We start from the raw sequence: 22,863 nt of genomic DNA, 5'->3' as shown, positions 1-22,863 counted from the left end.
CTATCCGTTCGAAACGTTTGGAACGTTTGGAACCCCGTAGAGCGTGCTCTACGCCAGGGCCACCGCCTCCCTTGGGTAGGCCTAGTGGGTGAGGCAGTCTAACCTCCCTGAATCCTCCCCGAAGAGATGCCACCGCCGTTGTTGTTGTTATTGTTGTTGTTGTTGTTGTTGTTGTTGCTGTTGTTGTTGTTGTTGTTGTTGTTGTTGTTGTTGTCATCATCATCATCATCGTTACTTGCATTGTTGTCTTCTCAATTAATTTGTATTATTTGTGATCACACGAGAGTGCAATATAAGGGGAAGGCCAAAGCCACTATGTTGTTGAATCAGCAAGAGCCTATAGAATGAGAACTGAGAAAGAAAAAGAATTGTGCTTGATGGTTTGTTTGGCGTTTTTGGAGGTGGGTGTGGGGGGGTTGGGGGGGGGGGCAAAATTTGAGCAAATTGCAAGATAAAGGAAAATCCGTAACGCATTTGAAATTATTTTTTTACAAGTGTGTACATGACATTATTATTTTTGTTTGAAAGGTTAATCTGCGGAAAAAAGAAATGACGTACACTTAGGTTGTAGAAGAGTTGAAAGGGTGTGTACATGCCGAATAAGTCTTTCATACTACAACAATCGTTTAATTTTTAGACTTTCGTTTTCTTCCCAAAAGCTTCTCAGTCTCGGAAAACATCTTTGAAACCACGAATGTAATAAGTATCTTTATATTAGATATTTTCTTTGGTTGATCTCCAGTGAGGCTTTTTTCTTTTGACTTACCAAGGTTCTGTATTTTTTTAGGCTTTGAAAATTTCCTAATTGATTTTCAATTTCAGTCTGTCAGCTAGCCTGGCAATCTGAATGGTAATGGCAGCTGAAACTAGGCCTGTCTAATGTAAGTTGATTTCTCCGATACAAACCACAGTGGTTTCAAAGGAGTGTGGACAAGTAGCATCGTATGCATTAGGTTTAGTGAACACCATAATCTTATTTTAAATCACAGTCAGCCATTTACATGGTCAAACAAACATTGCATTAACAGCGTCTACGTACACGGTAACTGGGCACGAACGGGAACCACGAATCATCGAATGTAGATGAGTTGGGCCAAGGCTATCTTTACTTTAGGGCAATTGTTTACTTTCTCGCGTTAATTCCGGCCGGGCCTAGAATCTAGAATCTAGATATCTAGATCAGATCTAGATCTAGACGAAATTATATGCATCCCGGACCGGATATTCAAGACTTTGCCCTAGAGTTAACTAGAAAATAGTTAAAGTTAAGTCGAGAAAGTGGCTATTCTCACCCGCCCGGAAGTTCTCGCAAGATCAACTCCTCCCCTCTTCTCTCTCTCTCTCTGTCTCATTCTGAATACTGTCTATCGGTGTGGACGATCAAATTTACCAAAACAAAGTTAAAAAATGATGTTAAAACACAAAAGTAAATTAATTTGGTTGTCTACAAAGATGCTACGGCTATTTAACTTTTCGTATCGAGCCGAACTACGCGTGTCGCCATTTTGTTTTGCCCGGAAATTCTCGCGCTACTCCTCTCTCTCTTTCTCTCTCTCTCTCTCTCCACTGCCACAGACAAAATTGTATGCTTTTAGTAGGCTACAGTTGTAATGGAATGTTTGTTCACGGCACAGAATTCTACAATTTTTCTGTTATCACAGTGTATTCTGTGGTTTAGGGTGAACGCAAAATTTGGTGAACGCGCACCGGGTGAGAATAGCCACAAGACTCGCCTGCACTATTCTCACTCCGGGTGAGAATAGAGGTGGCCTTAAGTCAAATACGTAAAGTAATGGAATTTCATCATTTGTTGGTGTAGTAACATACTGGCTTTACTATAGGCTGCTTTTTCGGTAGTTCCCGCCCACTTTATTTGAGCCTAGATCTAGATTCTAGATCTAGAAATCTACATCAAGATCTGTACGTTAGATACGCGGCGAGCTAAGATATCAAACCTAACAACTGCAAAAATCAAATTATGGTATAATCAGGGGGGCATGCCCCCCTGAAACCCCCCACCTTATTCCTATTATTATTAGGTCAGGGGCCCCCCTGAAACTCCCTACTCTTGGGTCCAAAACCCGCAAATAACTATTGTGGAGTGGGAACTACTGAAAAAGTGCCTACTTTAGGCCTTCCGTACTTATTTTGATGGCCATTGAGTATAGAAGAGATCTAGAATCTAGATCTAATTATAATATTCATAGAGTCCAGAGTGGTCGCTCGTTACCGAAGTCCTCCCCCGGAATTAAATGCGAGAAAGTAAACAATTACCATCTTTAGATCTATATTTAACTAAACATTTTCTTTGGTTGGTCTTCAAGGGAGGCTTTTTTTTTCTTTTGACTTACCAAGGTTCTGTATTTTTGTAGGCTTTGAAAATGTTGAGTTTTTTACTCATGCACCCGTCTCATATACACATTTTATATACTTTTTTCTATAGTTAGTAGTATTTTGCATGCTGAACACGAATATATGGCCTTCATTTTTGCCGCAAATCAATAGTTATTTAGTTATTAATGTTTGAAAATACAGTCGAACTTGTGTAAGACGGAATCGCAAGGGAGCCAGAAAAAAATTCCGTCTTAGACAGGGGGATTTAGGGGGAGATGGAAGGGGAGGGGGGGTTCAAAGGCCCAGCCGGTGGGATCAAGGATCGCTTGTCCGATTGGCAAGCAGTGATCAAAACTTCACACCTCTTAACTGCTATCATATCTGATAATGACATGTGTCAGTCTTACTTACCAAATACCACCAGTGCTTGCCTTTCATAGGACCACTGTTTGACCTCTATTAAAAACAGAAATGTTTGAACATCTCCTTTGCTTCCACCCTTAGCCCCACCCATTGGTGTAACAAGCACAGTCAACCAATGCCACCCCTCACTGCTATCATGTAACAACGATTCGAGGAACTCTTTTCTTGGTTGGCGTACGATCAGGGCGGCAGGCATTGGTGGTCAAACTAATTTCACACCTCTGGCTTCTGGCTACCCAAGAAAGTTTCTGTAGTGGCTTGCTACTCAAGCACTCTCACGGGCAATTGTGAGATTTCACACCCACACTACCCTGACCATCTTCATGGCTTAAGGCTCACATGATGGGGTAACATCTACCCCCAAATTGCACCCCTACTCCCTTTCCTCGCCCAGCGGCATGGCCATGGCGTTAAGTTTAGAGCAGGCGGAACCAAACTTGTGAGTTTTGTTTCAAATCAGGGTTGAGCGGGCCAAGCATTTTCCGTCTTAGACAGGTGAAACCCTCGGAAGGGAGTGGATTTCTCTTTCCGTTTCTGCGTTGGACTGGTTTCCATTTTATACAGATAATTAAAGAGGAATGTATCTAGGGGGGGAGCGGAGAGATTCCGTTAAGACAGGTTTCTGTTTTATACAGGTTTCCGTTAAGGCAGGTTCGACTGTAGTAATATTTGACTTGATTTTAACAACTTGGGGGGTGTCAGGGGGGCATGCCTGACCTAAAAAGAATCAGGGGGTATCATGCCCCCCTGCATTTCACAATGATTTGATGTTTTGGCAATTAAGATTGATATTTACTTGAAAACAATTGATTTGCAAGGGTTTTAGTGGTCATATGTGTGTTCTACAGCAAAGATTATTGCAGTTTAGCCCTCATATCAGTGCATCTGTACGTGGATGCATAAAAGTAAAATTTACCAAAATTTCCTAATTGACTTTCAGTCTGTCAGCTAGCCTGGCAATCTGAATGGTAATGGCAGCTCAAACTAGGCCTATCTAATGTAAGTTGATTTCTCCGATATTTCAAGACTACAAACCACAGTGCCATCAAAGTGTGGACAAGTTGCATCATATGCATTAGGTTTAGTCAGTGGCAAAGCGTTTATATTTATATCAAGTAATCACTGCTTCCCTTCCTAATTTTGAAACATTGTCGCTGTCAAATTCATCCATAAACGTAAACCTCATAAATTAAATGAATGTAAAAAGACTTTCATAATCACCAATGCCTCATATTCAAAATGGTTTCATTGCCACAGAAACAGCCTGTTCACCCTTTGGAGCAACTCTATTTTAAGTTGTCAAAAGCTTTGATTAAGTGAGCTTAAAGTGAGGCTGGAAGAGTCTACCAAAAGAACTGAAGGGAACATGTACATATATATACAGCACTCAAAACTGTTTCATTGCCACATATATATATATGCCCTGTTCACTCCTTTCGGGCCACAAGCAGTCACAAGCACTGATTATGTAAGCGAACTATTACACTGGTCGAGTCTACCTCGCAAATGTGAGGGGAACTAACTCCTAATATTCTCTTGACTGCTGCGAGTGCTTGTTTTTTTTTCCTAGACTTTTTACCGTCCTATAATCAGATCGTGACCTTGATTATGACACCGGCTCCTGGCCGCGAAAAGCTAGACAAAAACAGCCAAATGTGAAATAAAAAATAGACAATTGTCATATTCTACCAAAAACTTTAAACTCGCTGGTAATATGATGATATGTGGATCTAGTACTGACATCTATGCTTCTTTTCTTTGTGTTTGTGTATTCACTTTTGGTCCCATTACACATGCTGAGTAAATTTTCCTTAAGATGCTTTAAATTAATTACAGAAAGTCACTGTAATGCTCCCCTTACCCTAACCCCATGCATGCACAGTTTTGCTCATGCTTCATTCTGATATTTAGTTATTAACTTTCTTGTGTTCATGACTTTTTTTTCATACAGTTTTGCTTGCTGTGTATGATGATGAGACAGTAGAGCTTCCAGCATTCACACCATGAATTTTGAAAGTCAAGATCCTGATGGTTCGTTCTTTTCTCTCTAGAATTTTTTTCAGATTGCATTCCCCACTTTATTGTTTACTGAAAGTTGTTTTGTTTTTTAAATTGCACCCTATTTAAAGTGAACACAACCAACGATAAGCGAGTATAAGTTTGCAGTTTCTTATGTTATTATACCTTATACTCCTTCTATCGGCTGAAGGTCATATAACGATAAGGTGTCAGTGATGCCATAAAATTCTCATGTATCAGTTGTTTAAAATACCAGTACATATCTACCAACCAGTATTTAAAAAACGTATTATGTTTTTGAGGGTCTGAGTACGGAAGTCCACTTTCGTATCAGAAAATACACATTCTCTGTTTCCTAGTATTGCTCCTCGTCGAGTGGACTTTCTTATGCTGCAGATATTAAAAATTATGAACTTTCAAGACTGAATATGCGAATTATAAAGAAAAAAAATGCAAATATGTCAATTGTAGAGTTCTTTCGCTGCAGGTGCACTTTTAATAGCCTGAATTTATTGAATGCGTGCAGAAAAGTTTTGTGTGAAGGGTTTGGAGGGGGTTTACATGGCCAATACCCACCTTCTTGACTGGCAGCCAGGGTAATATCTGTTTGTTTTTTTTGTTGTGATAAGTTGACAGCTGTGCCAGTTATAGAAAAAGTATAACCACATATATATATATATATATATGAAAACCTTGTTAAATTTTCTATAAAAACAATTTGTGATGGTGGCCTTCATGTGGATGCATTTTTATGTTAGTAAGATTCCTGATTGTTTTACAGTGGAAGATGACAGGAAGCGAGATTCAAGCCGCAAAAGAGATGGGAAGAGGGACAAAAAAGAGAAAGGCTATCAGATGTTTGAGGAAGAGGATTCAGAAGATGATCAATTAGTCTTGGCTGGAGAGTTGAAGTAAGTGAATAGTGTGATCAGTGTTGGTGTTTTGCATTTACAGTTTAACACGAATAACTCAAATTCGTCAGGACCGGCCTCAGTAGTTCGAGGGATACGTGAATAGTGTTATGGCATCGGCTGTGTCAGAGTATCAAGGGAAGCAACAGAGATTCCTACTTTAGGGGCAAAAAATAGATCGATTATCCCTTCAGTACCGCGAGTAGAACGCCACACTGCGTAATCAACAACGCAGTCCTTTGCAAAGAGGGGTGAGGCGGCCGATCGTGTGATGCACAACCCTTCCTTTCGCCCGCTCCACACAAGCCTGGCTAGGCCTAAGGCGTAGGCACACGTGTTGAGCAGCGCACTAAAAATAGCACAGCCAGATTTTTTTTTTGGGGGGGGGGGGAAGGTGGTATTTTACCAAGCCTTGCCTTTTACAGTTGTTTTATATTATTATTATTATTTTGTCTCAAGTGCACAGTAATTTTCTTACTAAGATAAAGAAGGGGGGGAAAACGGACCGCAGGCACAGTTCAACGGATGCTTGATTTTGAGTCTTCTGTGTTCGACCTATCCATGTTATATAGTATTTTGTTTCAGTTCAGATATTTTGTGATGTTTGATTCCTCGTCCTTAGCAGAAATCTGTATCGTGTCGCTTATTTTTTTTTTTTAAGGTTGTGAAAGATGATATATTTAGAGATGTCAAAATTATTTATATTTTCTGAAAATAGTTATGAGACAGAGAACAGGAGTTTTTTGGGGGTTTTTTCATGGCAAGTAGATAAGAATGTACTTTGCTTTGCGGAAATATATATATTTTCAAAAATCATTTTTATCCGGGGGCGGAGAGGGGGCTGTACATGCTTTTCATCTGTATATCTTTTACCGCACCTCTAAATTAGGGTTATTATTATTGTCAACAGGAGTCCAAGTAAAAATAAGAAAGAAAGAGTGAAACCAACTTTTAAATTCCCTGTAAGGAAAGAGAAGGCTAAGGAAAAGGTGAGTTAATATTTCTCAACTGTGTTTTGTTGTTGTCTGTCTTTTACCAAAGTTTTTGTGGGGGCTTTTTGTGCCTGCCATAGTGACATCAAAAGCTAATTGGACCACATTGTGGTGTACATTATTATGTGTTTCTGTAGATTTATTTATTAATATATTTTTTTAATCTGTAAAATTTTGAGACTTTTTAGACCAGTGATGTCTTCACCCGATTTGTATCTTGGATGGGGAAGATGTTTTCGTTAAGTTTTGCTTTTTGGACCTCTTTGAATATTTTATCTTTTTCAAAGTTTAACCAGGTCCAGCACTAGTTTATTACATTTTGACAGCAAATCATTTTCTTTTGGAACAAGCAAGAGGTAATGAAAATGCTCTCATAAGTTTGCTAGTCCAGCAATGAATGACTTCCTTATTTCATCTGTTTAGAGCTATTCATGTTTAGATCATTCAACATAAGAATTTCATGTCAATAAAATGTAAGAGCAGGGTCAGTGGCATGATTTGATATGTGTCAGCCTTTATTGTGAATTGTTTTGTAGTACAGTTTAACTGTTTTACTTTGGTTCTTTTAGTTGGTTCTTTCTCAATTTTTGTTTTGCTTGTTGTATAGGTAGTGTTTCTTCAGTTGACTTTTAAAATCTACGGGAGTCTGCCACTTTAACAAAATTCAGATCAGCACTTAAAATGCATTTGTTTCATTCCAGCCTCAATCTGTAATTTCAGACATTCCTAATACAAATACAAATATTATTATGTTCTCTCAGTATCTATTATGTTTTCTCAGTATCGTTCATTCATGCTGTTCTATTCTGTAAAAATTATGACTGTGTGATGTCATCAATGTGTACAAGGGTATCTGGGTAAGTTTTGTGGGATTGTCTTTACTCGAGGATGTACTGGAGAGAGAGAGAGTGAGGAACAGAGACAGAGTGGGAGAGAGAGAGAAAGAGGATTACTATAGGAGCTGTGCACTGCATATGTTCTTTGTATTATTGTACAGCGCTGAGCACTTCTTTGTGGAAATGGGCTACATAAATGCAATTTAATATTATTATTATTATTAATAAAAATTTGCAGCTCTTAAGGAACTTTACATTTCTTTATCTTATAATTTTATTTTTTATCCCTATCAGGAAGAGAAAAAGGATAAAGAAGCAAAGAAAGAAGAAAAAGAAAAAAGGCGTGAAGAGAAGGAAGGGAAGAAGTTCAAAAAGGACAAGAAGAAATCGAAACATGCCCCAGCCCCTGCGGTCGTCACTCCCAGTATGTTGCATGACTACAGGTTTTTTTCCATTGTTTTTTACACTGTGGCATTGTCTTATAGAACCCCATACAGCTGTACTCTTGGGAGACTAGGAAGAGTTATGAAAACGTAAAGTACAAACTGAATGTATAAAGGGTACTTTGATATCAGTCACTCCAACTTTACACTGTGTTCCTTATTACTATTATCACTGAACTCCACAGTTTGCTTCTTTGCAATCACACCACTGTCTATTGCTAATTATCTGGTAAATTTTTCCATCACAGTCAATTGAGAAAGTGGAAGACAACTTTGTGTGTTGCACTAAAACATTCAAAATAATTTCTGGTTTGTACTGCTTTCAGATTTGCATTGCTTTTGTTTTTGTGTAATATTCAGTATCAAACTAACCGCAGTTTAAAATCAGTAACCTTTATTTCTGCTGTCCACTTTGCGCAGGTCAGTATGAGAACCCAATATTTGGGGTGCCGTTGGCCATGGCTGTTGAGAGGAACAAGTCCCATGATGGCATTGAGGTGCCAGCCATTGTGAGGGAGTGTATTGACTACATCGAGGAATGTGGTTGGTATTTTTTTGTTCTGTACATTTATTAAAGTGGGTTCTCATGTGTCCTATCTGTTGGTTACATTTTTTTCTTTTTTCTTTTTCCAAGCAGAAAGTAACCTTTATTGTTTGGGTTTCTTTAAAATAAGACAAACTTTTGGTCAAAGAGTACAATCTTTGTGAGACAAGAGAGATGGAGGTTGCAATAAAGAGTTGCCAAGTCAGTGTGATTGTTCACTGTACTCTAGCAATAGATATCATAGATTTGTTTATTGTTTACAAATGGAAATGTCCCCTACATATATCTTGAAAGTACATCCACAGTCAATTTGCATCATCTCAATTATCTCTTTTAAAAATATAGATTCTGCCTGTGGGCTTTATTCATCTTAGAGTTATCAAATTAATTTGACTGAGACAGCCTTTTATAATGGAATGAAGGAGTTTTACTTTTATTTTGATTGAACTTGTCTCATCAGTGCACTTTAAAATGTTAGGAAAGAGCCCATAGTCGATAAAGCACTTGAGTGCTATGTTGGCAGCATAGGCTTGAATCCATGCAGAAGGTGTTTCTGGCCCTTGTATATTTGGAGAGTAATAGGTTAACCCCCCCCCCCCCCCCCCCCCCGCCCATTATACTGAATACAGAATTTAAAGTAAGGCTTTTGTTTTGAATAACACTTGCTGTGTTTGCCAGGGGTAAATTAGATTTCCAGACACCAACATGACATGTTATCTTGAAGGGAATGTCGTTGATCTTCTTCGAGAGTGGGCCATTTGTAATCAAGAGGGTGAATTATATGTAAAAAATTTATTCTGCCTATAGGTCTGTCCTGTGAGGGCATCTACAGAATCTCTGGCGTGAAGTCCAAGGTACAGCACTTGAAGGATGCGTACAACCGTCATGAGGCCGTGTACTTGTACGAGCATGAACCCAACGTGGTTGCCAGTCTCCTGAAGCAGTTCCTGCGAGATTTGCCTGAGCCAGTTTTGACCCCCGCACTCCTACCCAAGTTTGAGGAGGCTTCAGGTGAGTCTGTGTAGTGTAAATATAGTTGAATACAGATGAGATGATGTTATCCGATGTTCAACTTAACTTTTGAGAACTAAAGAAAAAGAGGTGGTGAGACCCGAGAAAAAGATAAACTGAATTGACTCAAGCGGGTTCAACACAAGTGAAGTCGCCTGTACCATGAAATCTTTCATTTAATTGAGAGTATCTGTTACCCTTTTTATTGAAACTTTTGCGAACTTTTTAAAATTTGAAGTATGCCAACTTTTTTTGTATTGCATGTTGAAGTGAAAGTATTTCACACTTACCTTTTTCTTTAAATTTAAATTTCTTTTTGTCCTACAATTTCACATTATAGGTCAAATAGGTAGGAAAATGTTCTTTGTTTTTTGTTGGGGGAGAGGGGGGTTATTTAATGTTTGTTTTCTTTGTCAGTTTGCCATGAGGTTTTTCAGCTAAAGTATCTGCAGAGGGTGGGAATTAATGGAAATTATTTATAACATCAGTGGTGCCAATTTTGTGAATTATTATCTGGTATGGATTTTGAATGCACTTCAAAAGTTTTATATATGTTTCCGTAACTTGGCTTTGCTCAACTGCGTCTTGTTGTACTTTGATTTGGAAGGTTAAATTTAGGCGATTTTTCAACAAAGTTAAGCCAACAGCTTACTTGATTTTTCCTCAGTGATAAAGAACAGCAAAAAGAAAGTGGAGGCATTTTACCGGCTGATCTGTGACATGCCCAACTGCAACCGTCTGCTCCTGAGCTGGATGATTGTACATATGTCTCATGTCATAGAGTTGGTAAGGTCTTCAAATTATTATTTCGATTTGTGTGTCACCATGTCAATGGGGTTGGCTTAATGTTCTTTCGAAATTGTCTAAGATGTTTACCAATTGAGGAGGAGAAAAGTGGTTATATTAGATAGTGGGACATCTTTCACAGCGTTATTATAATGTGAAAAAAATGCAAAGGGGAAAACAAAATGGCTGTTTTGTATAAGTGATTGTCTTATACAGGTAGCCCTTAGAGCAGGTTTCAGTGTATTATAACACAGTGCTTCCTGTCTTCCGCAATTTTGCGGATTTCCGCAAATTAGCAGGATTCCAAATTGGAAAAATTTGCGTGAAAATTTGTGCCCCAAAAAAATAATTTTTGAAAATTATTTTCAAAAGTGCGAAATAAAAAATGTCAGTAATTACTGATAATCAATAATAGCCAACCCATACCGAAAGTGCTCTTTTATTTGAAAGTGTAGACAGTGTCTTTTACTTTCACTTTCTGAAGCACAATAAGCAGAGCACCAGCTCTGTAAACAAGAGGAAGAAATGACGATTGTGGTTCAATAGATCTTGGGCCTGTCAAGAAAAGAAAACTCTGAAGAGAGCTTGATTTTTTTTTCAGACTTGTGTATTTGTAAATATTGTTGTGGATTTAAGTTGATTATAGATCTTAGTTGTCAAGTTATTTAGATGTATAGATCTAGATCTATCTGTTATACTATTATTATAAGGGTTCTACACATTATGGTGCAAACCAACACAATCAGAAAAGAGTTGAATATTAATTGTCAAGTTTTATAGATCTAGCTGTTATACTACTGTAGTGGATGTACAGTATCGGTACAAAGGAGAAAGCATGGCTTTGGATTTATATGGATTAACACAGCAGAAAATTAGGCACTTCCGTACAATTGCGGTCACGTTAGATCTAGCACTAAATCACTCAAGCAAAGACTACTGGATATCGATACTGATCTAAATATTCGGTTTCAATGTTTTGTCAGTAGATTTAGCCTACAAAATGAACAGTAAAATTTCAATTGTGTTTAACAAGGCAAGTTGGGTTTCAGGGGGGGTATGCCCCCGTGAATTTGACCATAATTTGATGTTTTGCAATTAGGTTTGATTGGCTATCTCTCCATAGGCCTATCGGCACGCGCATCAAAAAGTGATCGTTTAGAACCAGAAGTAATTGTTGGTGGGGTCAAAACGAGTAGATCTATCCCTAAACGGGATCACAAGTGTACAGGAGTGCCGAAAATTATGTATGCAGGGTATGGTTTTTTCTCACTTATTTTCTTGTTAAATTTAGGCTTGAATAGCCAGAAATGGCATGCTTAGGATGCCCTGAAACCAAAAATTCTCAAGCACAAGGGGGACGCTGTCCCCCCTTCAGCCTCCAAAAATCCTCGAAAAATGGCATCAGCTGCTGGAAGCTCTGATAACAGCACTATGCGAGTGTTCTTAGTTTATCTCCCCGCTCGGATCTTTAAAAGACTAGGATTGACAAATGTTTGAGAATGTCCTCGTTGTGAATTGAATATTGTCTTTAATTTAGTGTAAATTGTGTCCCAAGTGGTGTTAACACTTTCCACCCACAGACCAGGATACATAGGTACATGCTATATCACACCGTTGCCGATCGGCGTCCCGTGGGAGCTTAGTGTTAAAGACAATAATTTGATTGTTTGTTGTTTTTTTTCCCCCACAGGCCAAAGAGAACAAGATGAGTCTTCAAAATGTGAGCATAGTTCTGAGCCCAACCATGCAGATCAGTCACCGCGTTTTGTATGTTCTGTTCTCCAATGTCCAGGACCTGTTTGGCAACGTCACACTACGCAAGTAAGAGCTTTACAGCTGCAGAAATATGAAATTTTTGTTCCTTCAGGGAAAGACAATCTTTTTGGTTGCTCACTTTGTTTATAAATGTAATATGTTTATTGGAGTATTAGTTGTATATCTTGGCTGGAAAGAACAATATTCGTCTATGGCTTTAAATTTGTATTTATTTGTTTTTATGCATAATCATGTTTATTTGAGATGCTGATTGCCTCTCCAGGTTTTAGTTGTAGAAATTTTAATTCAATCCTTAAATTATTTTTTCACGGTTTGGGGGATTTATTTGTGTGGAGAAGGACCTTTTATCTTTAGTTTGATGTCCGTTTAGAGATGAACGAGAGGAAGATCTTTAGGTTAGAGGATTATGTGACTATCTCAATCTTTGAAGTTAATATTTTTATCACCTCTATAGATATGTGCCCCCACTGAAACCAGCACATTCCAAATGGTCCCTGGAGCTGCCTGATAATCCAGTAGCCCTGGAGGAAGAACTTGCCAAACAAGTGAGTGATTGGTTTCATCAGAGGATGCTGTGTGAATCTATTTCTCTCTGTCTCTTGTGGTGGAGATGGTCTTTGGCCTTTCTGGTGGAGTGTGCTGCTCCACCCTCTAACTGATGTTAGAGTCTTTACATGGTGGGATGTCGCCATTGTCCTTTATGGGTAGCTGGAAGGTGCCACTGGTTGGTCCTAGTTCTTTTCTTTCTCTTTTTAGTTTCTATCAATCTGTTTTACTTTTTCCCTGCACTTAAAAAGCCAGTATTGTGTCAATGCACATCTCTGTGCTTAAGCTTCTGCATCTGACTTGTACTTATATTAGAGGTTTTTCCTGGTAAGGCGTTGCCATTGTTCTGCTGACTATTAGTAAGTGACAACTATGTCAACTTTTTTTCATACGTTTTATCCATCCCGCTTCCCTCTTCGATTTGGAGTGATTGATGTGCTGTCATGTCAGTGGTTCTTGGATGCTGCTGGTCGGTTCTCCTTCTTCCCATTGATCTGGTCATTTTTATCTTTGGTTTCCAACAGTACCAATGGTAGTTTCTTTTCTTGCTCTCTTTTGTTTCTGTCTGTCTTACTTTTTCCTCTCGTGGTTATTGTGCATGTGGGCTTCTCTTTACTAAAATTCACACTATGTTTTTGTTAGTATACCTTTTGAAAATGAGAGTGGGTGGTTGGCGGGTGCTCTGGTGTGGTTTGCTGCTTCTTCTTTCCTATCAAACATCTATCGTCTTTATCTCCCCCTTTTCTTTTTTATGATTGTTACTCTCTTGTTACACCTCTAATCTTCTGGCGCTGATATGCCCTTATGTAGTTGCGAGCGCCGCACACTTGTTCAGCCGGTCAGATTTTTCACCCTTTAGTCCAGCACTTTTACGGTTATTTCCCCTGACCGAGCAGTTCAAATGCAGCAAGGGAGTAATTATTGTAACATAAGGTGTCTTCACAGCTGACTCATTTAGACTAATAAACAAGAGAGTACGGCGTTATATTTACTACCTGTTCCTCATGATGGTGGTTTGCTACCACACACAACTCCAGTCATGACTTTTGTTCCCCTGGGAGGCTAAACATGGGTTGCCGAGGCCAAGATTTATACGGCCCTCCCAGGCTCCTAAATGGCCACAAAGCCAACCTTCGTGAAGGAATTGTGAGTCTCACAGAGTTTTCCCAGTGTTTTGGTAAAGACAACGTTGTTGATCCTCTTCTGCTTTACTTCACCTCTCAACAAGTTTAAAAGGGACCTTACATATTCACCGTTTGGACGTTTGAAAACTGGTAAGTAAAAAGCAGTTACTAGCTCCCTCGTGTTATTGTTTTAAATTAGTTATTCTTTAAAATGAGCACAATATAAACAAAACACACTTTATTACTCCATTGTCTTATTATTCTGATGAATAGTTGATAGTATTAGAGCATGAGAGAAAGCTGTGTTACAATTAATGTTATTATTAATATGAGGAGACTGAAATCCTTTATCTACGTGGTTTTGTCATACCTGTATAAATTACTATGACAGAAAGAAGTAAATACAATATATGAACAAGATTAGATTTTTGGCTCCACCTTTATTGAAAGTATCAACCCTTCTTTTTGCTTCTTATCTAAATGGTGTACACAGACACTGATAGTTGCCTACTTTTTGCTTTTTACAGATACCAGGTCTCCAGTATGCATACTTTTGGAGAACACATGGATAATCTCCAGTCTTTATGTCGATTTTGTGGCAGCAAGATAGGGGCAAAATCTTCCAAGCCTAAGGACTGTAGTGCCTCAGGGATTCTATCTGGACAGTTTACGCCATCAACGTACAGGATGACGTTCCTGGCCAGCACCCAAGCAAGATGTGTCAGACGTGCAACAGGACAATGCTCAGTTATTGGAAAAAAAGATTATATTAATGATGGCTGACATGCCTGCAAAGAGAGCTAGAGAAATCTCTTGGGAGCCCTACAACAGTGAGTGTTACCAATGTAGTACATGTAGAATGTCTCAGAAAAAAGGGATAGGGGGTCGCAAAAAGAAGCCAGATTTTTCACACAATGAAACATTTTTACTTTACAACTTAAGCCAGGATAATATATTTAGTTCTCTTTATGATAATAGCACTATCAGCTTTTTACCCAAGATGAACAAACAAGAAAAATGTCATTTTAGTCTGCGGAGCATGCCATCATCCTTTAAAGAAAAGTTTGAATATAGATTATTTTCGTCCTTTTTTACACACCATGTTGTCAAAACAAAGTGTAACCACTATTTTTGTGCGGTGTGTCTTTCAGCTATTTTAAAAATGTCTATTTCAAATTCAGTGCCATGCCCCACCTGTGATATAACAAATAAAACTTGAATCAGCTGAGTCTATTTTACTTGGACAGCTTCATAATTTTAAAAAATCAAGTGCAATCTCATGTTTACATTCTTTAAGATATAAAGAGTATGTATCCCATTCTTGCTGTCTGGGTGAATCTACATCAACATCCCAAGCTAATACTGATATAATGTCAAAATCAGAGGACTTTTCTTTTCATTCAAGTTCAACAGCTCCTGGTTATGACTTTTTGTTAACTAGTACCCCACATAACAAAAATGAAATGTGGACGCAAGTATTTCTCCTTTCAAGATCAACACATCTGTTTCAGTTGAATCTGTAGTTTCACCATTATATGTAGATGCAAGTACATCACCCTTGAAAAGCAACGCATTGGTTTTGCTTGAATTTATGACAGAATGTAATTTACTGGAGAAATCTGTACTTGAACTACTAGACAGTGAGCAGGCCATTTATTCACGTCTTACAAAGCGTAAAATTAATACAGAGGATGGTGATATGTTAGTTTTCCGAACAAGGGGACAACCATTGTGCTTCACACACTAAACTTAGTAAAGCCTCGTACAAAATCACTACTTGCTAGGTCGCCATTTAAGAAGTAAAGGTCAAACAAACTAGCTAAAATTAGGACTTTGATTTGAGGGGATAAAGATTCAGGTAAAATACAACACATCACAGATTTAAAAACCATCAGAAAAGCAGGCAGATGTCAGCGAGGCAGAAAGTCTTACAGTAGCAAACTTGTCAAGTGTCTGTGGTATTTCTTTCAAAACACACACAAATCTTTCTTGGACTCAGTACAGAAAAGCAACAAAATTTCTCAAAGACAAATTAACATTCCAGTCAGAATTATACTTATTTCAGGATATTTTCTGGAATATTTTCCCATGCTCAAAATATTGTGTCCATTACTTGTCTTTTATTTCTATGTCCGCTCAGTTTATTATTGCTGTACAAATGCTATTTATACGAGTATTCGGAGTGAAGTCTGAAGCTTTCTTTTATCATATAGTTCTGCCAGTCTTTCGTGTGCAATATTCTATGTCAGCAATAGAATAATTTGTACTGAAATTGGAACAGTTTGCATAATGAATAAATATTTTAATTTATTTTGTTTTGTCTTCTTGTTATTACCATTAATGTGATCCATTTTGGAGTTTGTGTATGTGTGTGAAGAGCTCTTATAAACTCTGGGTCAAACTTCTTAGCATTAGGTACCAGATACCTCAAGCAATGTGCCATCTGGTATCACTTCCACTGAAGGATGGACCCCCGTAAACTACAGGGAAGTTGAGATAACAATCACAAGGTAATAAATCTCAGACCTTGTTCTAACTCTTTTCTTAACCCTGGTAGCTTCAGCCCATTCTCCTTTCCTTTAATTTCTTTACTGCAAAGGCACAACGTGGTTGGGAAAAGAGAACTGGTCAGTGGAAGTCTAGACTTGGCAGGCTGAATACTTTCACTGAAATCTGAGCACAGGGGAGCTTCCCCCACTAGGGTCTCACACACAGTGATTGAGTAATGAACATAGTACTTGGGAAAACTATCCTTGTGACCCAGAAAACTCTGTAAAGAACAGAGGACACAATTGAAAACGAACAATTTCCCTGTAAAGTTAGCTGTCGAGGCACTGAATTTCTTTCTTGTATTAGAGCCACCGGGAACACCTAAAACCCCATACAACGACAAGAAGAGGAGAAGAGTAGATCTAAGAGCTTGGTTTAGTTTCTTTGAGACATAAAATGAGTGAAACTATTGTAATAAATGTGTAAAGAGAGAAAATTATAAGATGGAAAGTGGCGGCCATTTTGTTTTTTTAAGAAAAGAACAGGAAGTTCTGTATTGCCTCAGGGGCTCGATGGTTTGCCAGGTATGATAAACAAGGGAAATAACTAAAGAATCCAAACTGAACAAGTGTGGCCGTAAAACCTCTACTAAAACAAAAACTAACTGAAAATGAGATCCATCTGTTCCGACTGATTTGTGAGTGGTTGGCGGGTGCTCTGGTGTGGTTTTCTCCTTCTTTGCTTTCAAACATCTATCATCCTTATCTTTCCTCCTTTTTATGTATTTGTTACTCTCTTGTAACATCTCTAATCATCAACACTTGTATGACGAAATTGTATTGCAAGGGCTGTAAAACGCTTACTAAAATGAACAAATATTCTGACTCTGATTTTTTTTGTCATGACAGGAGTCCCTTCTTAATCAGCTTCATGTAGATCTTAACTCTGGCCTGACAGACCCTGTGATAGAGGAGCAGCTGTGGGAAGTGCAGAGGGTGGTCACTCAGCTCAAGAGGAAGGTGAGTAAGATGCAAGTAGATTCGTCTGTTTCAACTTTCCTGTGGAAAGCTTTCAACAAAGCTGGCTGTGTCAGAGGTCATAGAAAGACTACTGTTTGTTGTATTCTATAAGTCTCTCTATTCATTTTATCCTATTTTCTCAACATTTTTCACCCACGCAGCGCTCAGCGCGCTGCAACACTTATCCCCATGGACCAGGATACAGGTGTGGTCCATGCTATATCACACCGTTGCCGATCGGTGTCCCGTGGGGAAAAGGGACAGTTTCTTACCGTCGCTGATCGGCGTCCCGTGGGAGTATAGTGTTAAACGTGTGGTACAGAAGTTTAGGTCAGGTGATACTGTTTGTTTTTGCATCGGCTTGTGAGAACAGCTTAACTCACTTGCGACTGGGCCCTTTCACCAGCCACAAGCATTGAAGACTGGCGTTTTTGGGGGTATTTCAATAAATCACCACAACTCTCAGAATTACCCTATTGTAATCATTTTTTGACACAGTAAAGTAACATTCAAGCTTAATCTAATACAAAAAACTAAAGTTGTCTAAGTCTAATACTTTAATTTGTATGATTTTTTAAAAATTGGCATGAATTTGATTTTCCGAAAAATTTCCAGAAACGTGACAAGTAGAATGAAATTCACTGCAACAACAAAAATAAAAGTTCAAAGTGTTCTGATTTGATTTGTATACATGTGCGAGTGTTTGGTGAAAATATAAAAGCTGGTCTGTGCATTGATTCACACCCATACACTGAATTACATGAGACAGATGTACAGCACGACGTTGTGATTTCGTTGCGCGAAAAACAACACCGGTACTAGTGCTAAATCTAGCCCTAGAACTATGACTCGGGCCGTGTTCGGGTACATATCCAGGATCCTAACTATTAGACATATCATATTCTGAGACACTAGAACTAGTAAAACGCACAGAAGTATAGAAAACGGCGAAATTATGTGATTCTTGTTCATGCGACTTCTTCGACCGTTACTACGACGCGACTGTCGGATTACTATCAGCTGTATAGAAAAAAACAAAACACGAGTTCCGGTCTGTTCAACCCCAGTTGGGGTCACTGTCCTTCACCTTCAATAACTTAAAAACTACCGGCCCCAGAGATACGAAACGAAGTGTAAGTAGCTCAGGCTTGGCCAAACAAGGGTACGAGGCGGGTCTCGCGATCCGTGCGTGATTTGTAGAGCGAAAAAAAAATTCCAAAGTTGGTCACGCAGGGCTTGTGAGACCCGTCGCGAGCGTCGCGGCGGGGGTCACGCAACTGTTGTGTGACCTGTCTGAAGTGAGTTAAAGAAGTGAACGCTATTAAAATGCATTGAAGTCAACCAGACCAATTCATGTTTTGCTTTGACTGTTGTAATGGGTAACCAGTTTAATATTGTCTTTTGTGTGGTAAGACTCGGTCAACTTCCTAAATATACATGTAATCTAAATTGTGCTCATGGAGGCAAACAACATCAAAAATTAATTTAAAAATTTTTTTTCCTAAATTACAAAATACTTTTACTCCTCTCGTCTAGATGTATACTCATACTTTACAGTAAAAAGAACATTTTCACAAAATGAAACAATCATAATTTCAATTTCAAACTTTATTATAACTTTTTCTCGGTTTTGTCTGTGGGAAGAAGATGAACTGTCACATGTTAAGACAATTTTGTTGTTTGGGTCTTGGGGGCTTGGGGGGTTTTTTCTTCAAAAATGTCTCTTCCTCGTCCTGTCTATTTCTTTTGTTTAATAAGCCTACATTGTATGTATGGGGATTTAAGACCCCAAAAAATGAATTGAGGTATGGTGCATTACATCTGTTTCTTGAAAATATTTTTTTCCTCAACATCAGATCAAGATGGCCAAAAAAAATGTGGAGATGGGTGAACGGCGGAAAGCTAACCTAGACATGAAAAAATCGTCCACAACATCAATTCCCTCCCTTAGTGCTCCTGAAGAACTACAGCTTGAGCTCAGAACTGCCCCAGACAGTACAGGTCCTACCGTTACCACGGTCACAGCTGTTGTCGAGCGGCACCCAAAGGAAGGAGAAGAGGTAAAAGAGTCACCGTCTGTAGATGGCACGGCTCAGGTGGATGACTCAAAGAAAGCTGTGAAGTTTGCAGAGGAGCCAAAGATGAAAGGTGGAGAGACAGCTGAGAAAAAAGAAACCGAAGCACCGAAGAAGAAAAAGGAATCAGTTTCTTTTGAGGAGAAAGGAAAAGGTGACATGGGATCTGAGGACAAAAAAGAGAATGTTACTGAACAAAAGGAACCCACCCCTGAAAGCAAGGAGCTCGCCACAAAGGAAACTTCATCTGAAAAAGTAGCTAGTGTTGGTTCCGGAAAAGTTAAAGAAATTACAAAAGAAAAAACTGGTTGTGTAACTGCTCAAGCTGTTAAAGAGGGCAAGGAAGAAAAGGATGAAGTCAAAACACAAGTTGACAGTGTGAAAAAGGGGGTTGATGAGACCTTGAAAGTGGAGGAGAATTTGTCAGGTGAATCAGAAACAAAGCAAGACGAAAATGTGTCTGTTGCACTGAATGAGAAATCTGCAGTGAAACAGGCTGTTAAGCCTAGTGAAACAACTGTAGTTGCTCAAGATAATTCAGTCAAGCCAGCTGAGAGGCCTGTTGTGAATGAACGAAAAAAGGAGCCCTCTCCTCCTGAAGTGACCTCTCCATCACATGTCAAAGAAGTGACCCTACCTCAGAAAACAGTTCAGCTCCCACAGTCTGTCATCGTGAAAAAGCCACCGGAAGACAAGGTAGTCTCCAGTCAAGCATCTCCTCCGAAACAGAATGTGGAAGTTGAGGCAAAGAAGCCAAAACTGCCGCCTTTCATGTCTACTACCTTACTGCAGCCAATGAAGGCAGAAATTCCAAAGCCAAAGTCTTCCTCAGAGGATCTGAAAGCGAAGCAAGAGAGCTTGTTGCGTTGGGAAAAGCTGAGAGAGCTGGAAGAAGAGCTGCTGGGAGAGAAGAAGAAAAAAGTAAGCGTAACAGAAGCCTTTTAGGTTGTTCTTGCTTCCAGGGAATTATTGGCGTAGTTGGGTACCTCAACTTGACTCAGTACTTGTGTCAGTAATTTGTGCAAGTGATTTGCTTTCTTGGGAAATCTTTTAAAGTTGCTGTCATAGTCATTAAGTTTTAGGTGTTTGTATTCGTATTTTTACATGCAAATAATAACCAAAGAGCATGGGTGTGAGTATGTTTTAAATTTTAGAATTTATTCTTCAAGGGACACTATCACTTTATGCTGAATTTCTTTGAACTATGTCAGCTTTAAAAAAAAAGTTGTTGCACAATAAAGCATGTGATGCCGGTTGCGAAACAGGTAAAACTCTCCCCTTAAGTCTCCGGGTTTTTTTTAATATACAGACACGAGTAGCCTAGCACTTTAATGATAAGAAGAAAATGGTAGAGTATTGCAGTAATGATATGACAGTTTTGTGGATCATTTCATTTGAAGTGGCTATACATGATATAATACTGATGTACTTCCTTTATGATTAAAGTTTAGTAACAACATCATAGCAAAGATTGTTGCTTTTTCTACAGGTGGTTACAGAAACAGAATCAATAAAAGACACTGAAGGTAAATACAATACCAATGGAAATCTCATTTATTTAGTGTGTTTGTGTGTAGTTGGGTTCTTGAATGTGGGAATGGGAGAATGGGATTTTTGTCCTTATTTGCCTCATAGACTGGTTACAAAAGTACCATTAAAAGTGACAGAAGTGACATTTGAACAGTGTTAATTTACAAGAATGATCATGTTTTATATATATAGAATGTCTATCCTTCATTTTGAATAGGGTTATACAGAATAAATATCTGTAGTATATCAATTTGTATATATCATCGTTGATATATGATGTCAACTTACTTTTCATATTTTGTGCCTGGCAGAGGAAATATCAGATGATCGAGACATGGAGCAACTTTTGGAGGAAGAGTATGCCATGCTGATGGAAGAGGAGGAGTTACTGGCCATAGGTGAGAGTGACTGACATTCTTGCATGCACCTTTTCTTGCTGATGTTGTCTGTTATGGTTCTCTGTCACGTCTTTTACTTTAAGGGACAACCATATACTGGTACTTGTAATCTGCCCTCTGTTCACCCTATTGGTAGTAGGACTGTCCGTTAGATAATGTTTAAGTGAGGAAAACAATATGTGATCAGATTATTCAAGCTAGATAAACATGATATCAGTCTTTTTTGTGTTTCTGCTCCATTTTTCTTTAATATTTGTAGTCCTGCTAGTCTAAGGGGCTGGCCTCCCTATGTCACTAGAAATCTATTGAAAAATGCTCTGAAAAGCTACTATTTCTTTCACATTGAGAATTTTTATCTCTCTTTTTTCTCCTTTGAAAATGAATTCATTTGTCCTTCGGGTACTGTCCTTTCAGTCTATGTCTTACATCAATTTCAGTTGGAGGGTTAATTTTAGAGTGAATTTTCAGGACTTAACTATTGTGATTATTACTAGCATTGGTGTGCCAAGCAGTCCACTGAAGTCCGTTTGGGTACTTTTTACACCAGAGGTAAAAAACTAGTTTTTCCTATCAGGAATCATTAAAAGCAAGAAAATTGTATGCCTTGACCATAGCGTTAAACTTAATTTTCGTTGCTTCTTTGATACAGCTTTGGGAGGTGTGAAAATATAAAATTCTCAAAATTTGAACTGACTGAATTGCTTGCGACAGAGACGATATTAAATACTGACTTATGGGTGTACTGCTGTTTAAAAAATAGAATAAGTGTGGGCTATTGTTCTGTAACACTGATAACTTAATTGGGATGGATTGATGGAAGTGTCAGATTCATTATGGTGTGGTCATGGCTTGAGTTTCCCTCAGGCTGGGCAGGGGTAGTATTTTCACAGATATAGGAGCTTGAGCATTTCACTTTGGACAGATCATGGGACATTGATTTCTGCAATCTGTGTTGAATAGGCTTGAGGGGGGGGGGAGGCCTGGTTGAGACAGTAAAATGGGATATTTTAAAAGGCATGAAAGCTATCATAAAGCATTATTTTGGAAAGGGTACGATTTTGTTGGGAGTATCACTTATAAGCGTTTTGTGTATATTATATATAATATTGGCATTTTCTTTATTCATTCTTCACATGTTTGTTTCACAGCTGATGAGTTGAAACAGAAAATGGCGACGGAGCGTAGTGAGATGGAGCGTCTTGCCCAGGAAATCCAGGAGCTGCAGTACCTCCGGCAGGACTCTGACTTGGAGGACCTCAGCTCGAGCTCAAACTCAAGCGATGACAGCGAAGACGAAGAGGATCTTCAGGACCTCTTGACACAGCTCATTCAGGATAATGAAGATCTTGAGGTGAGAGAGAGAGAGAGAGGGGAGGTCAGGGGGAAGGGGGAGCAGCTGACACATAAATTGTGCCCTGTGATAAAGCAAACTTTATTCCAAAGATACTTCTCATGCCATTTTAAGATTCTTTCTGGCCATTTAGTCAACAACCCCCTAGAGCCACTTCGCCAATGGACATATTTAAAAGTTTTTGTTTTCTAGGGAGAATTTTTAAATTCTTTTTTTTACATGAAATTGTTAACAGAGTTAAGTAAACAAAATGAT

The 22,863-nt window shown here is 38.7% G+C and overlaps 1 protein-coding gene across 1 annotated transcript in view; it reads left to right on the top strand.

Annotated features, from left to right (window-relative positions):
- The first annotated feature begins 825 nt into the window (after positions 1–825).
- The window catches only part of LOC101849720 (ralA-binding protein 1), a 34,418-nt gene continuing 12,380 nt past the window's right edge, over positions 826–22,863 (top strand). The window contains exons 1-15 of the mRNA XM_005106618.3: positions 826–881; positions 4,709–4,788; positions 5,558–5,687; positions 6,598–6,676; positions 7,810–7,939; positions 8,379–8,501; positions 9,310–9,513; positions 10,181–10,299; positions 11,990–12,120; positions 12,530–12,620; positions 17,144–17,254; positions 19,111–20,250; positions 20,819–20,855; positions 21,171–21,257; positions 22,406–22,608. Of these exons, the coding sequence (XP_005106675.1) occupies positions 4,761–4,788; positions 5,558–5,687; positions 6,598–6,676; positions 7,810–7,939; positions 8,379–8,501; positions 9,310–9,513; positions 10,181–10,299; positions 11,990–12,120; positions 12,530–12,620; positions 17,144–17,254; positions 19,111–20,250; positions 20,819–20,855; positions 21,171–21,257; positions 22,406–22,608 (2,613 nt within the window). The 5' untranslated portion in view covers positions 826–881; positions 4,709–4,760. The remainder of the gene's footprint in view (positions 882–4,708; positions 4,789–5,557; positions 5,688–6,597; positions 6,677–7,809; positions 7,940–8,378; positions 8,502–9,309; positions 9,514–10,180; positions 10,300–11,989; positions 12,121–12,529; positions 12,621–17,143; positions 17,255–19,110; positions 20,251–20,818; positions 20,856–21,170; positions 21,258–22,405; positions 22,609–22,863) is intronic.

This window comes from Aplysia californica, unplaced genomic scaffold (genome assembly GCF_000002075.1).
Source record: "Aplysia californica isolate F4 #8 unplaced genomic scaffold, AplCal3.0 scaffold00546, whole genome shotgun sequence".
Lineage (NCBI taxonomy): Eukaryota > Metazoa > Mollusca > Gastropoda > Aplysiida > Aplysiidae > Aplysia > Aplysia californica.
Note: the sequence above shows the minus strand (reverse complement) of the source record. Positions and strands in the feature narration are given on the sequence as shown.